At 37.2% G+C, this 14,949-nt stretch overlaps 1 protein-coding gene across 1 annotated transcript in view; it reads right to left on the bottom strand.

Annotated features, from left to right (window-relative positions):
• Positions 1-14,949, bottom strand: part of SHOC1 (shortage in chiasmata 1) — a 49,153-nt gene that overhangs the window by 246 nt on the left and 33,958 nt on the right. The window contains exons 21-26 of the mRNA XM_070935497.1: positions 14,577-14,688; positions 12,731-12,852; positions 11,537-11,630; positions 10,300-10,431; positions 6,710-6,859; positions 2,232-3,174 (exon numbers count right to left, since the gene is read on the bottom strand). Of these exons, the coding sequence (XP_070791598.1) occupies positions 2,232-3,174; positions 6,710-6,859; positions 10,300-10,431; positions 11,537-11,630; positions 12,731-12,852; positions 14,577-14,688 (1,553 nt within the window). The remainder of the gene's footprint in view (positions 1-2,231; positions 3,175-6,709; positions 6,860-10,299; positions 10,432-11,536; positions 11,631-12,730; positions 12,853-14,576; positions 14,689-14,949) is intronic.

Below are 14,949 nucleotides of genomic sequence, written 5' to 3'. Positions count from 1 at the left end.
AACAATGATACAGCAATGTTAGAGTTATCTATAATGAATTTGCTAGTAAGTATTGAACTTTTTTTTAAAATTTATATCAGATTAAAAGGGAGTTTGGTAACATCTGGAAGGTTTTAGGGACCACAAGACATCCTGAAACCTCAGATTTTGTGCATCTGGCCTGAAATTTCGTATTATTTCTCTGAAGTATAAGTGATATAAAACACATAAATATACTTAGGAGAGCTCAGGTACATTTCCCTTTGGAACACCAGCCAAAACTTCTACCATGCCTTTAGTTGACTTTTTGTTATGCCTAATTACTTGGTTTGACTTTAGAATATAGAGAGAGAGAATATATAGAGGCCTCAGGATGTCATCTGGTCTCTAAAACCTTCCAGTTGTTACCAAACTCCCTTTTTATCTGATATAAATAAAAAAAAATGTTCAATACTTACTAGCAAATTCATTATAGATAACTTTAACTCTAACATTGTTATAACTCTTCTTGAATCAAATCTTTGCTTTCTAATAATCAAGAAGCTTAACCTGAGGAAAAACTGTAAACATCATTTGTATATCTTTTTAAATGTAATTTTAATATGTGTTAATCTCTCAATTGTTTAATAAAACAAAACTGACTGTATTTCAGTTGTTATTTTCCCATTCTATGCAAATAGCAAATGAAACATTCCATATTTTTAAACTAATGGGAATCTAATAAATGTATAGATTAAAATCAAGAACTCTTGAAATTCTTAACTTCTGTCAAAATAACTTTATTTGATTCATTAAATTAAATTAAATTAAATTAAATCAACTTTAGCCTTTATTCTGATCAGTCATTCACTTTATGGAATAGTTCTAAGCCTGCCATCCAACAGTATTGCTTCTTGCTCTGAAAAATATGCATGTCCCCATTTTAACCTTGAAAAGAAATTGTTGCAGTCTAAATATTTTTCACTTCATTTCCCCTTGTACTGCTATTTTCTTTTTCTATATACATTTTTAATCTTTTGTGCCTCTGTTAGTAAAGTCTGGTCCAAAAAGGCCTCTGTCTGTCCTAATTACAATAGTTTTCAAAATGTTTCACAATTCTTTCTCATTTGAAAAACTACAGAGTAGCACACTCCACTACATAATAAATAGAAAAAAGAGTTGTATGTAGAAATACAGATTCTGCGTAGAATACTGTATCATCTTTACCCCGCGTGGAATAGATTATAGCATTGCCTACAATTCTCTTAAATCATCTTATCTCCCCAAGGTCTGACAATATGAACTGCCCAAAACATTTCAATTAACATTTTTCTGTTCTGCCCAAGCTTCCCTTAGTCAGCCTGACAATGTTTGAAGCAGAAAATTAGGAGCTGTAATCAAAGCAAGATAGTATCAGAATCTAGGCCCTAGCTGCATTCTACAGAGATGGCACTTGGTCAAATATATCATATAACAAATAATTCTTAACACAAATTCGCTTGCAACAAAACATTTCAGTAATCATTTTCATAGAACAAAATGGCACCTGCCCTGCTTGCACATATGTGAAACAGAGGTCAACATGTTTGTGCTGGTACAAAATGGCAGCTACCATGATTGTGCACATGGACTCTAACTGCATTGAGACTACTTCATTATTGCCCTGAGTCCCTTTGGGAGAAGGGCGATATACAAATTAAATTAATAAATAATAAATAAATTGTCAGTTTTCTAGATTTCAGCGTTCAAGTTGCTAACAGTATTAGTCACGGATATATTTGCACCAATCAGAAATGACAACTTCTGGTTCTGATCTGGCTAGCTGATTGGTTGTGAATGCAAAGAATCAGGGAATGAACTGGCAAACAGATTCTGGCTAGTGAATGCAGAAGGCTGTGGACAAGCCACTGCTGGACCTCTACAGACTACTGATGATATTTTAACTACAGATTGAATATCACCGATTTAGAATAAAATAGTGCTACAATTCCTGTTCTCAGGAAGCAGAGTAGTTTAGTTTTTGGATGCAAAGGGAAGATGCATTTCTGACCCCTAAGTGGTTGGATTCGGTGGTTGGCTGATCTTTTGTTGACTCTTAGGATGTTTTTGATGAACCCTCAATGGAGAAATGCCAAACCCACCCACCCCCACCAATTTATAAAAATTAATAAATGCTGTTTCTTAATTAGAACAAAGACAACACTGAATATTCCCTTGCAATTTTTAGTATTTTATAATTTAGAAAATAACAGTACTTTGCTTTATGCTCTTACCTGAAACATCTTGTTGTCTTTGTTCACCTGATAGTGAATTATGTCCTTTCCCTCTGGTATAATCTCCAGTAAACTGAATGCCCAAATTCATGAACCTATCTGGACTGGCTATAGCTTTGCCTTCATGTGAATCATAGGGAGAAGAATCCATTGCATGTATGAATGGGGGGTTACCCCAAAATCTTTCCTCAGATTGTAATGCAGGACTGCTGCTTGCTTTTCTTCCTATTTCTAAAACACTGGCGGAGTTTTCCTGGAACAGAACATTTTTTCGACTAGAAATGGCATGAGAAGAATGCTTGAAATCATGGAAAGAATTCAGTTGTTGCACGAGAGGTTGAATTTTTCCCAGATGTTCATTTTTAGCATCATGATAGATAGGCTTCTTCAAGAACTCAGAGATATCTAGCTGTTTTCCTGTGTCCACTTTTGAAACAGTCATTCTATTCAGTGGACAATTCTCAATATAAGAGCTAATGTCCTGGTTACAGTGCAAATGTGGCATTGTGGTTTCATTATTGACATGGGAAGGTTCCCCAATGTTCAGGGTTAAATGTGATGCATTTATTCTTGTTTCTGTTTCCACTTTTTTCAGAAATGGGAGATAAAGTTGCCTCTCTACCCTTACATTCTCCTGAAAGGGACAGGTGTCTCCTTCATACGATATTGAAGGTACAACTAAATTAAATTCTCCAGTTGATTTCAGACAACCACAAGATCCATTCTGGGAACAGTTTTTGTTCCGTTCTTCGGGAAAGCATTCTGAATACTCAGAACAGGAACTATGTCCTTGCAATCTGGAGAACAAAGCCTCCGGAAATGGAAGTTGAGAACAAGAGCAGATGGCAGAATTAATATTTCCTTGAAGAGACATGGGTTCTTTTTGTGTTCCTGGTCTTATTAGTGGCTTGAGGTTGTATAATGATGTGATATCACTAAAATTCTGAAAAAAAGTAAGAAGTAGATCTGAGTCCATAAATTAAAACACATACATCTTTTTAGTGTGAATATTCAACTAATATGTAACAATTGCTACAGAAACTCCAACTTGCACATAAATATTATCAGCACCCAAAGAAGAGTACAGCTTGGGAAAAAGGGGGAAAATTTATGGACTTGAAGAAATGCTAGTAATATTATATTGATCACTGTGTTCCCATACAAACTGCAATATTTTAAGAAAATACTTAAGAATTTTGAGGAAAAAAATAGCATTTCAGAATACCACCAATAACTCCCTTGGTGGGTTGCACATTAGAGCTGTGGAAATTCTTTGGAAGATGTGCTTCTCATCACATGGGAAATGCAAAGCAAAGAAGCAGTGCATGCATACGCACAGCAAGCCCAGCTTGGATAAAGATATAATTGCTTTAACAATAAACTGCTTTAACAACAGCAAGATCAGAAGTACTTCTTTTGAAGGCTGTATGCCATAATTTATTTATTTAAAATATACATATAGCTGCCCATTCTAAGCAGTTCTGGGCAGTTTACGACAATAATAAACAACTGTGAAACAATAATAAAACAGTAAGACAATAGAATAATAAAACAAAAATCTGTGCCATAATTGTCTCCTTAGGATGTTCTACAACAAGCTGCAGTTGCCCTCAAACTTTTCTACCCATACAATAATGAAAGAAAGTGTTCACAAAGTTGAAATCAAAGTATAGTATTACTATTATCAACTTGCTACTGAAAAACACTGGCATACAATATAACCCTACACTGAAGAGGAAACATCTGTAGCCTAATAATGGTATCTCAAACAAGAATTACATAGGGCATTAGACTGTTAAAACTGGTACTGTGGACTTCCGGGTTGGCTCCGCAGCACCATTGACGGTCTTTTTAGACCGCCGCCCCCGTGATTCCGTTGAGCCGTTCTGACAGCGTTAATCAGCTGTCAAACGGCTTGAAAATCTCCCCTTCGGGAAAAGAAGGGGAGGAGAGCAGGTGGGTGAGGGTAGAGCTCCCTGAAAACCCCTGGATTAATTCCAGGGGTTAGGAGGGTGAGAGCTCCCCGTTCAGCCCACTGAAGCTCCGGATCCGGGGGGACTCTGTTTTTTTTTACAGAGCTAGGTGTTGCGTCCAATTTCTGCTGTCAAACAGAAGATTAAATGATTTCAAAAAAGCAGGCGGAACAGAAGCAGGAGGACAAGCTTTTTGCAAGTATAACACTTAACTCCGGGGATACAATGTTTCTAATTGGATTTTCTGAGCTGGAAGTTAAGATGGCGTTTCTTTGTTGCGATTTTAAAAGGGAAAGTTAGAAAAAGTTTTTGCTAACAGACTCGTGCTCAGAGACTGGCTTTAAGTTGCTGGAATAGATTTTGAAGAGCTGTTTGGGAAAAGATTGTTTATAAAGAAATTGCTGAATGCTGCTCAAAAGGATGGCTCTGACTTTATGATTTTATGGTTGTGGGAAGAAAGAAAATTTCTTTAAAATAAAATGGCTTCTAAGAAAGGAGATCTTGAAAGTGCTGGATGCTATTTGGAGGTGTCAGAAACGAAACAGTTGTCTGATTTACAGAGTTGTAAGGATTTTGATGCAGAACTTACAGAATTTATAAAAGAAGCCATGAATAATCATACTGCAGCTATAAGTAACCAAATAGCAATTCTTAAAGGGATAACAACAGAAATGACTGAGGAAATCAAAACAACTACGGAGCATGATGACAACTCAGGAGATATTGCAGCAGAGAGGGTGGAAGAATTTTCTCAAGAATTTTCGAGCTTACTCTCTGCTCTTTTCGGAAAAATTGATAGAATCCTTCAAAATTATGACTTGGTTTGGAAAAAAGTAGTAAATGACCAGACTTTCGAAGTTTCAGAAGATGAAGGAGACTTGTCAGTGGCATCTATACATTTAATAGAAAAGAAACAATTGAACTTTTCTTCACAAACTCTTGACAAACTTTGGTTTTACAGACGAAGGAATGAACTGATTTATATAAGCATGAAGAGGCGATTTGGGGGCTCTAAATCAGAGGAAACTTTTTTAAAAAGGGGACAATTTTTGCAGTTATATCAACCTCAAATTAAAATGAAAAACCTCCTCAAAATAGAAGTAGGAGGGATGCAGAAAGATTGGAAAAAATATAAAAAGAAAGCAAGAATGGAAGATTAACCTTTTCTTTTGGCTTTGTAGTTGTTCTACTCATGGTTAAAAATGATTATGTTGTAGGTATTATAACTACTGAGGGGGGAAAAAGTATAAAGTTAAATATTGATTTTTAAATATGATGTACTAATGGTTGATTAATCCTTTTTGGTTTTTTAGTTTATGTATTAATGGTTAATTATGTTGTTGATTATCTTTTAAATTTTAAAAATTGGAGGGAGGAATAATGAAGGGGGGAAATTTAGAAACTTAAAAAATGTAGAAATTTAATTAGTGAATATCTAAGGTTTATTTTTTGTTATGAGATTTCAAAATAAGAAACCAAGAATGGAAGATTAATTTTTTTTTTTTTGGCTTTGCAGTTGTTCTATTCATGGTTTAAATTGATTATGTTTTAGGTGTTATAACTACTGAGGGGGAAAAAGTATAAAGTTGAATATTGATTTTTAAATATGATGTATTAATGGTTGATTAATCTTTTTTGGTTTTCTAGTTAATGTACTAATGGTTAATTATAAAAATGTAGAAATTTAATTAGTGAATATCTAAGGTTTATTTTTTGTTATGAGATTTCAAAATATCTGAACTTTGAGAAAAATAGGAGGGGGAAAAATGTTTTTAGGTTTGAATGTTTAAGATTTGTTAATGGTTTTAAAATTCTTAGAGTTATTGGATTACATGTTACTTTGTGTTTATATAAAGGGAGGTTGATGAAATTGTAAAAGGGGAGTTAAGGGGTCTTGGGAGTTATTAAATCTTGCAGTTAGCTAGTTTATTTTAGCGAATGTTTGGTGAAATCTATGCCCTGTTTTTGTTCTGGGAAGTCGGGGGTGGGGGGTGGTAAGGAGGGGTTGAAGATTGAGTTTACCAAATTGATTTTTTTTTCTTTTTTTCTGATGATAGTATGAATGATTGTTTATATTGTATACTTGTTTGATCAGAAAATAAAAACTTTTTTATTAAAAAAAAAAAACTGGTACTGTGATAGCCTAGGATATCTTAAACCATGCTATAGGAACACTACAGGTTGTTATGGTGCCACATTAATTTGAATTAATATCAGAATACATGTGAATTGCTGATTTATAATCTTCTTGATAAGCAGCATTTGCTGTATGTGGTTTTGCAAAGGACTAGGAATGACCGGATTACTGTATGTTTGTTTTTAATTTAATGCAAAAGGTTTTTTTGCAATTGTATTGGCATAAGCAGATATGCTTAGGAATGAATTAAAAACATCCAAACAAATTTAGCCCCAGGAGCTATTTTGGTTTCTTTCCTGTTTCAACAACAATCGAAGCAACAATATAACTGAATTATACACATCATGCTTATATCCTGGACAACTGACCTTCAAAACCTTTTCTGGCACCTCAGGCAGAAGTTCCTGAAGCTCAGCAAATGATGCTCCCAGGAGCCATTCCAATGAAGAACTTTTCTTTAGCATGACTTGAGCAACTAGTGGATTCATGCATGGAAATGTAAGCAAGCATTTCTCTGCCTAGAGAAAAAAAATAAAAGTAGAATTAGATTTACTGTATATTTTGTTTAGGTATTTTACCATAAATGAATCCAGGCAACTGAATATGCTATATTTTGTTGACCATAGCTAACTGTAGTCTGGACAATTAGCCAATGTTTTTCTGAAATATTTTAGAATTTTATGTGTTTCTCTTTTTTATTTTAACTGTGATTTTTTTTGTTTTAATTGGTGGTCTATGACCACATAAAAGTGGATTGATTGGTTATGAGATTACCATACCGCTATAATTGTCTAATTATAACTAGGAAAAAAGGGGTTGGATGAATAAATGAACAGGATAAACTGATATTTCCTGATGGTCAACAGTCAAGTTTTTTTTAGTTTTTTTTAGTTTATTTTGGATTTATATACCGCCCTACTCCCGAAGGACTCAGGGTGGTGAACAGCCAAAGATAAAACACATATAGTATAAAATTTATAAAACAATTTAAAACACATTAAATAAATTTGGCCCAAACTGATTAAAACACCCCTGTTTTTTTAAAAAACAAATTAAAATTAAACAATTAAAAGGAGTTAGGCCAGCCCAGACTGCTGGAATAAAAAGGTCTTGAGGGCACAACAGAAAGTGCGTAAATCCGGGATCCTCCGTATCTCCGGGGGGAGCTCGTTCCAAATGGCAGGTGCCCCTACAGAGAAGGCTCTCCCCCTGGGGGCCGCCAGTTGACACTGTAGGTACCCAGGTCCTAAGCCATGGAGTGCCCTAAAGGTGGTAACCAAGACCTTGAAGCGCACCTGGAAGACGACCGGGAGCCAGTGAAGCTCGTGCAGGAGAGGTGTTACATGGGAACGGCCTGTCGCACCCATAACCACCCGCGCGGCCGCATTCTGGACCAGCTGGAGCCTCTGGGTGCTCCTCAAGGGGAGCCCCATGTAGAGAGCATTACAGTAGTCCAGGCAGGAGGTGACGAGGGCATGAATGACCGTGCGTAAGGAGTCCCGATCCAGAAAGGGACGCAACTGGCGGATCAGGTGAACCTGATAGAAAGTCCTCCAGGCCACAGCTGTCAGATGCTCTTCTAAAGACAGCCGTGTATCCAGGAGGACACCCAAGTTACGAGCCCTCTCTGTGGGAGCCAACGACTCGCCCCCAATAGTCAGTGATGGCACCAGCTGACTATATCGGGACGCCGGAAACCACAGCCATTCGGTCTTGGATGGGTTGAGCCTGAGTCTGTTTCTCCCCATCCAGATCCACACGGCCTCCAGGCACTGCGACATCACTTCAAGGGCATCATTGGGGTGGCCCGGGGTGGAGATGTACAACTGAGTGTCATCAGCGTACTGATGGTACTTCACCCCGAAACCATGGATGATCTCACCCAGTGGCATCACATAAATGTTGAACAGAAGGGGCGAGAGGACCGACCCTTGTGGCACCCCACATACAAGGTGCCTCGGGGTCAACCTCTGCCCCCCTGCCAACACAGCTGCGACCGGTCAGAGAGAAAGGAGGAGAACCACCACAACACGGTGCCCCCCACTGCCAACTCTTCCAACTGGTGCAGCATGATACCATGGTCGATGGTATCAAAAGCCACTGAGAGGTCTAATAGGACCAGGACAGAGGAACAGCCCCTGTCCCAAGCCCTCCAGAGATCATCAACCAACGCAACCAATTCCGTTTCCGTACTGTACTCAGGCCTAAAGCCCGACTGGAACGGATCTAGATAAACCGTTTCATCCAGGTACTGGGGAAGCTGTCGCACCACCACACTCTCAACAACCTTCACCACGAAGTGAAGGTTGGAGACTGGACGATCATTTGCTAACACTGCCGGGTCCAGGGAAGGCTTCTTAAGGAGAGGCCTCACCACCGCCTCTTTCAAGGTGGTAGGAAAGTCACCCTCACTCAATGAAGCATTAATAATCCCCTGGAGCCAGCCTCGTGTAACCTCCCGAGAAGCCAGCACCATCCAGGAGGGACACGGGTCCAATAAACATGTGGCCGCACTAAGTCTACCCAGTATCCTGTCCATGTCTTTGGGAGTCACAGGGTCAAACTCTTCCCAGATAACATTCTCAAAACCTGCTTCCATCACCCTTCCTGAATCTACCCAGTCAGAGTCCAAGTCTTCCCGAATCTGAGCGATTTTGTCATACAGATACTGCACAAAGTCCTTGGCCCTACCCTCCAAGGGGTCCTCCCGCGCTCCCAGATGGAGCATGGAGCGGGTCACCCTAAACAGGGCAGCCGGGCAGTTATCTGATGACGCAATAAGAGCGGAAAAATAATTACATTTTGTCACTTTTATCGCCACCAGGTAGGTCTTAATATGAGACCTTACCAGTGTTCGGTCGGATTCGGAAAGGCTGGCCCTCCAACCACTCTCCAGGTGTCTTTTTTGGCGCTTCATCTCCCTCAGCTCCTCAGTTCACTCTTGCATCTGAGAAATTATAGATAACTAATTCACTATAAGAGCCTCCAACTTGGAGTAATGCTTGGACTCATTTCCAAAATATAACATTCCTTTGAATCCATAATTTTCTCCTGCATTCATCTCACAAAACAAAAAACTCAAATCATCTTTAAATTAACCTTTCTAAATAAACGCTTCTAAAATTAATATATTCTCCAGGTCTAATGGAAGATTATTTTCAAAATAAATTTTCCCCCTTCAGTTCAATTTCTGCTCAATGTACTTACTTCTATTGCCATTCCAACCAGCCTCTTACTTTTTGTCATGTTACCATAGAGGATTCCTCTTAAGAACATTTTGACTTCCCTAAGAAGAATTTGCTCTGAGGAATCATGAAGTTGAACAAATCTCCTTTCTGCTTCTGAAAAAAAAGCTGAGCTTCTATTTAGTCCTATAGAACACCAGCATCAAAGGATCCTGATGAGTGTAAAAATGCACATATAAGCAGTGGTTCACATAAGTAGAGACTTATTTCTTCTGAAAGATCTGTATTTGTAAGAATCTTTCTCACAGCCTTGAGTGCCGTACTAAAACTTCATAGGTAAAAATCTCCAGTTGCAAACTTCGGGTTGCTTGAAAAATATTTCTCCTTCAGACTTTCTTCATGTGGTGGATTGACCAATGAAATTTCTTTGATCAGTTGATCAGTTGCTTTGTACAGTTGCTTTCGAACTGAATCTCCCATGAATATATTTTATTCCTGATCTCCAGCTTATTTTTGTCTATCAGCTCCTTGGGAAACCTGAAGCAAGGAGTTGCTGTTCCACATGAAGCAGGGCACACTTTTATTCTTTGTCAATCAACTCCCCTATTCCTAGTTTTTCTAAGAAAATCAGCCAATTTCCCTGGGATTGCCACCTAAAACAAATGCTGAACTAAACTAAAACACCTTGGTATCCATATTTCCTAAATGGTCTCCAGGACATTAACACTAGAAATAATGGTGTCCTGTAAGCAAAATGAAGCCAAATCACTTACTTCTAATGGCAGGACAGAAAGCCATGACTTGTTTAACCACTCCTGAGGATGTTGTTTAGACGCCAATAGTATATGGTCAGCTATTTGGCGAACCAAAAGTGCTGTTTCTTCAACTCCTGGTGTAAGGGCCATCTAAAATATATTTGCCTTTTAAATTTAGAATGAAAATTATATGAAGTAAAAAGCACAAAAATAATCTTTTGATAGTTTAATGCCCAAGTGATGCTGCATCTTTACCCTCTTAGCCTAGTTGGAAAAATATAGTAAGTGTTATCTCTGTTATTTATGCTTTGATAACCTAACTGGGATTGAGAATATTAAATATATTATTCCTGTATAGTTCTAGATAATTGAGTAAGGGGTAGGGGAACTTCTATTGTGTATTAAGTTTAAAAGATAAAGCTTTTTAAAATACTATTCTTGTCCACAGGAAAGAACGGAGAATGTGGCTAAATGAATGAAGGATTAATCACTACTAAACTTTTTTGTATGAATCAAATTTTAGGATATATCTATACAAGCACTTTTGGCTGAGTCTTGTCACACATATATGAGCGTCCCAAAACAAGGTCAGATAGAGGGAAATATGTATTTAAACCAGCCTACAGGAGGAGAGCAGGCAGAGCTGGGGGGTGAAGTTAAGAGTCATCAGCTGTTGGCCTAGCCCTAGACAAATGGTCTAAAGCCAACCTCCCCTTGAATTCCATTGACCCTTACGTGGTGCCAATTTAGCATTGAACGTGAGTTGACTATATTCTTATGTATGAGTTTGAGCAATAAATCTGCTGAACTGGAATTTATGTGCGATCTTGATCCTTCGTGCCTGACATTAATCTAGTCAATTCACATTCAATGCTAAATTGGCACCAGGTAAGAGTCAATGGAATTCAAGGATGGTTGGCCTTAGACTGTTTGTGGGAATGTAATGACTCTAGGCAGATGACTCACTTAACTCCACCCTCCAGCTCTACCTGCTCTTCTACACAGTCTGAATTAGTTTAGTAAAAGAATAAAAATGCAAAATCCCAGTGGTCAAATGTACTCAATCAAAGTATCCTGACCCCCAAATTAGGAATCACATGATTGAAATGATAGTGAGAAGGCCAGTAAAATGTATACAGAACAAATTTGGGTACTGAATGCTGCATATATGATAACCCTTTATTGTCTGAGACATAATGATGGCATTATTTCTAATGTGGGAACATAGCGACACATACATTTATACACAAATTACCTTCACTTCAAAGTCTTCTGACTTCTGAGCAAAAGAAATCAATGCTGCATAAATCAAAGCAAGATGATGCAGAGTTTTTCCAGTTAGGCTATATCTAAATAAAACAGCATATTTTATTATTTTTCTTCTACACACACACAAACAGACAGACAGAGAAAGACACACACACACAAAGACAGAGAGAGAGGGGGAGGGAGGGAGAGAAAGAGGCAGAGAGTGTTCCTTTTTAAAAGCCTTTTTTGAACCTCTTTAATATTTTACATTTTAAGAAAACCAAAGTTGCTGTATAGTAATTGTGCTTGAACATATAAAGTGAGGCAAAAATTGCTATAAAATATTTTTTTTTATAATATTAATATCCTAACTGGATAACATTATGTTTATTTGATATATTTCAAATGAAAGGCTAAATGCTGCAATGAAGTGAGCAAAACCTAACAAAATGTTCTATTTCCCACACAAATCTTTCCTGAACCCTACAAAGAGAAAACTATTTAACTCAGTTGCAATTAAGCAGAAACCTAAGGATGACTGAATAAATTCATACAGCTCTGACTTATCCCATGAACTTGCTGGGGAAAAATATTTACTACAGGTTAAAGTTATTTGGTATATCTACTTCCCAAAATAGATTTGGTGTCTCATCATCTGAGAAATAAAAACAAAAACAAAAACAGAATGAACCTTAATGGCCTACCCTACACTTTACATGTAGACTGACTTGACAGATATATCTACAAAATAGTTCAGTGTTATAGTAGAAAATCTGTGTCTTCAGCATATCATACAACAGTAACAACAGAGCATTCCTATTAAAGCTAAAGGTATGTATCACAAACCAAGAGGTTTTTTGATGAGAAAGGTTAATGATACATGGGGAGGTGAGAGGTAGGTAGATAGATAGAATAGCTGAAACTTGAGTTACTTCAAACATTTTAATGCATGAAATAGTAATAAAAACATTTATAATAAAGCAATCACAAGATAGAGATTTATTTTGAACAGGCTAGAGTATTGCTTCCATGATTTGTTTTGCATTTTAACAACTACAACCTGTAATTTATTAAAGTATGCCAGAATATCTTCTTTGTTTCAGCAACAATTGTGCCATATATCTCAATTCTAACTTTTATTTTTTTAAAATGTATATTCCAAAATTTAAGTTTAAGAATTAATTTAAATCTTTTTACCTACTTAGAATTTAATCTTTCTCTGGAGTATAAAATAATCCAACAGGAGACATACTGGAGTGATAGCGCCATCAGTCTTAAGACAATATTATCAGAGGAGTTTTCATAATTGAGTTCTTCCATGTTCTACAACAAAATGAAAAAAAAAAAGCCCAGTCACATTCTCTCAACCCTGCCCACCTCACAGGGTGGTTGTGGTGGGGAAAATAGAGGGAGGAAGGTTTATTATTTGTAAAAATAATAAAGGTGGGAAACAAATAAATAAATACTCTACTAATAATAAAATTGCTATGAAGCAAGTAAATAAATTGATGTGTAGCATTATAAAATAATTGACCAGAGATATGACTGATACTATAAGAAGTTGGCTAAGGCTACTATATCTGAACTGCAAAAATGTGGAAAAACCCTAAAAGGCAGCCATCTAGTGGTGACTGAAGTTTTACTAGTCAGATTCAGTATTGTAGCCATATAAATATAATAAATATGGCAAATTTTATTTTCTGGAGGCTTATAGCATTTCTTCAGACCAACAAATTTTATTTAAAGATAGAAACTTTTGTGAGTGTATGAAGTGGCTAAACTGTAGAAAGCCATGGCAATAGCATTGAAGGGGATGTTCATTAACCATTACAAAAACAAGGACAAAATTGTTCCTTAAGTCCTAGGAAAGAAGATAATATTAGGAGGAAGCTCAGGCTGCTCCTTCCTTACTCAATAAGGTATAAGAGGGAGGGACTTGTAAGATTCTGTTGGTACAGCCCAGTGTTTCTTAATCTTATCAACTTTAACAGGTCTGGACTTCAACTCCCAGAATTCCCTAGCCATGCTAAGGCTGAGAAACACTGATATATCTCAATAAGGTTTAGTTCAAGATACAGGTTGCATGCAAGACAGATTATTCAGTTTCTCTTTGTAAAAAAGTGAAAAAAATTCTAGTATATATATTAAAACACATATTGTGGATATTTATCAAGTAATTAAAAATGTATACAGGTAGTCCTCTATTTACAACCACAATTTAGCCCAAAATTCCTGTTGTTAAGCGAGACATTTGTTAAGTGAGTTTTGTCCCATTTTGCAACCTTTCTTGCCAGAGTTGTTAAGTGAATCGCTGCAATTGATAAGTTAGTAGCCTAGTTGTTAAGTGAATCTGACTTGCCCATTGACTTTGCTGGTCAGAAGGTTGCAAATGTGATCACATGACCTTGGGACACAACAATGGTCATAAGTATGAACCAAGCATCTGAATTTTGATCATGTGATCATGGGGATGCTGCAGAAGTCATAACTGTGAAAAATAAGTCCCATTTTTCAGTGTGGAGATGGTGTTATCTCAGTTACCGGCAAACCACACTGGGTAAACAACGTTACCATATGTCCTAATCTTCTCAGAAATGTAAAACAGGATGTCTGGCAGAGACCTTATCTCAGACATACTAGGCATGGGGGCCCAACACGTAGGCAATTGTCTGTTACAGGAAATAACATGAGGGAAACACGAGGGATCCATATGGACTTCACGAGCTTTCTGTAGCCAATCAGGACAAATATATGTTGATTGATGTTTTGCCATGATAGTTGTAAAATGACAATAAAAGGAAGCCGTTTGGATGGAATCAGGGTGCCTTGATCAAGGTGCCTTCCACCCGAGGGGCCTTCCCGTGAACCATCATCCTGCCTACGTGTCTTTCTTCATCGAAACAACATTTCAGTGCTGTTGTAACTTTGAACAGTCACTAAATGAACTGTCGTAAGTCAAGGATTACCTGTATGTGCCTGTAATATGAATGTGAGGCAAATATACTATAGGGATACGTGATAACAGTATCGTGATAATATTTTTTTACCTGCATAACAATAGCTGTGCATTCATCTATAGTCATCACCACATAATGTTCTGTGCCTCCAAAATAGTTTAAGGCCTCACAGCAGTTTCTTTCAATTAAAGTAATATTATACCTGCATGTGAAAGTTCCTGTTAGTAATCCACTGAATATATTACAATTTCGCTGTACCCACAGTCCAAGTTCCAACAATCATGTCCTGCCTATGTCACTAGTGACTTACTATATGGTAAGTACAGTTCTCTCAAGCCTTCTGCAACTCATGTGAGATAAGATAACCTTTACTGGAATTTATTGGTCTCACAACAGCACACATTAAAATGAAAATCTGATGCCATGCAAAAATGACACCAAAACTTATATTAATCACAGTCCA

Source organism: Pituophis catenifer, unplaced genomic scaffold, assembly GCF_029215685.1.
Source record: "Pituophis catenifer annectens isolate HBS135680 unplaced genomic scaffold, rPitCat1.0.hap2 SCAF_2, whole genome shotgun sequence".
In the NCBI taxonomy this organism is placed as follows: domain Eukaryota; kingdom Metazoa; phylum Chordata; class Lepidosauria; order Squamata; family Colubridae; genus Pituophis; species Pituophis catenifer.
Note: the sequence above shows the minus strand (reverse complement) of the source record. Positions and strands in the feature narration are given on the sequence as shown.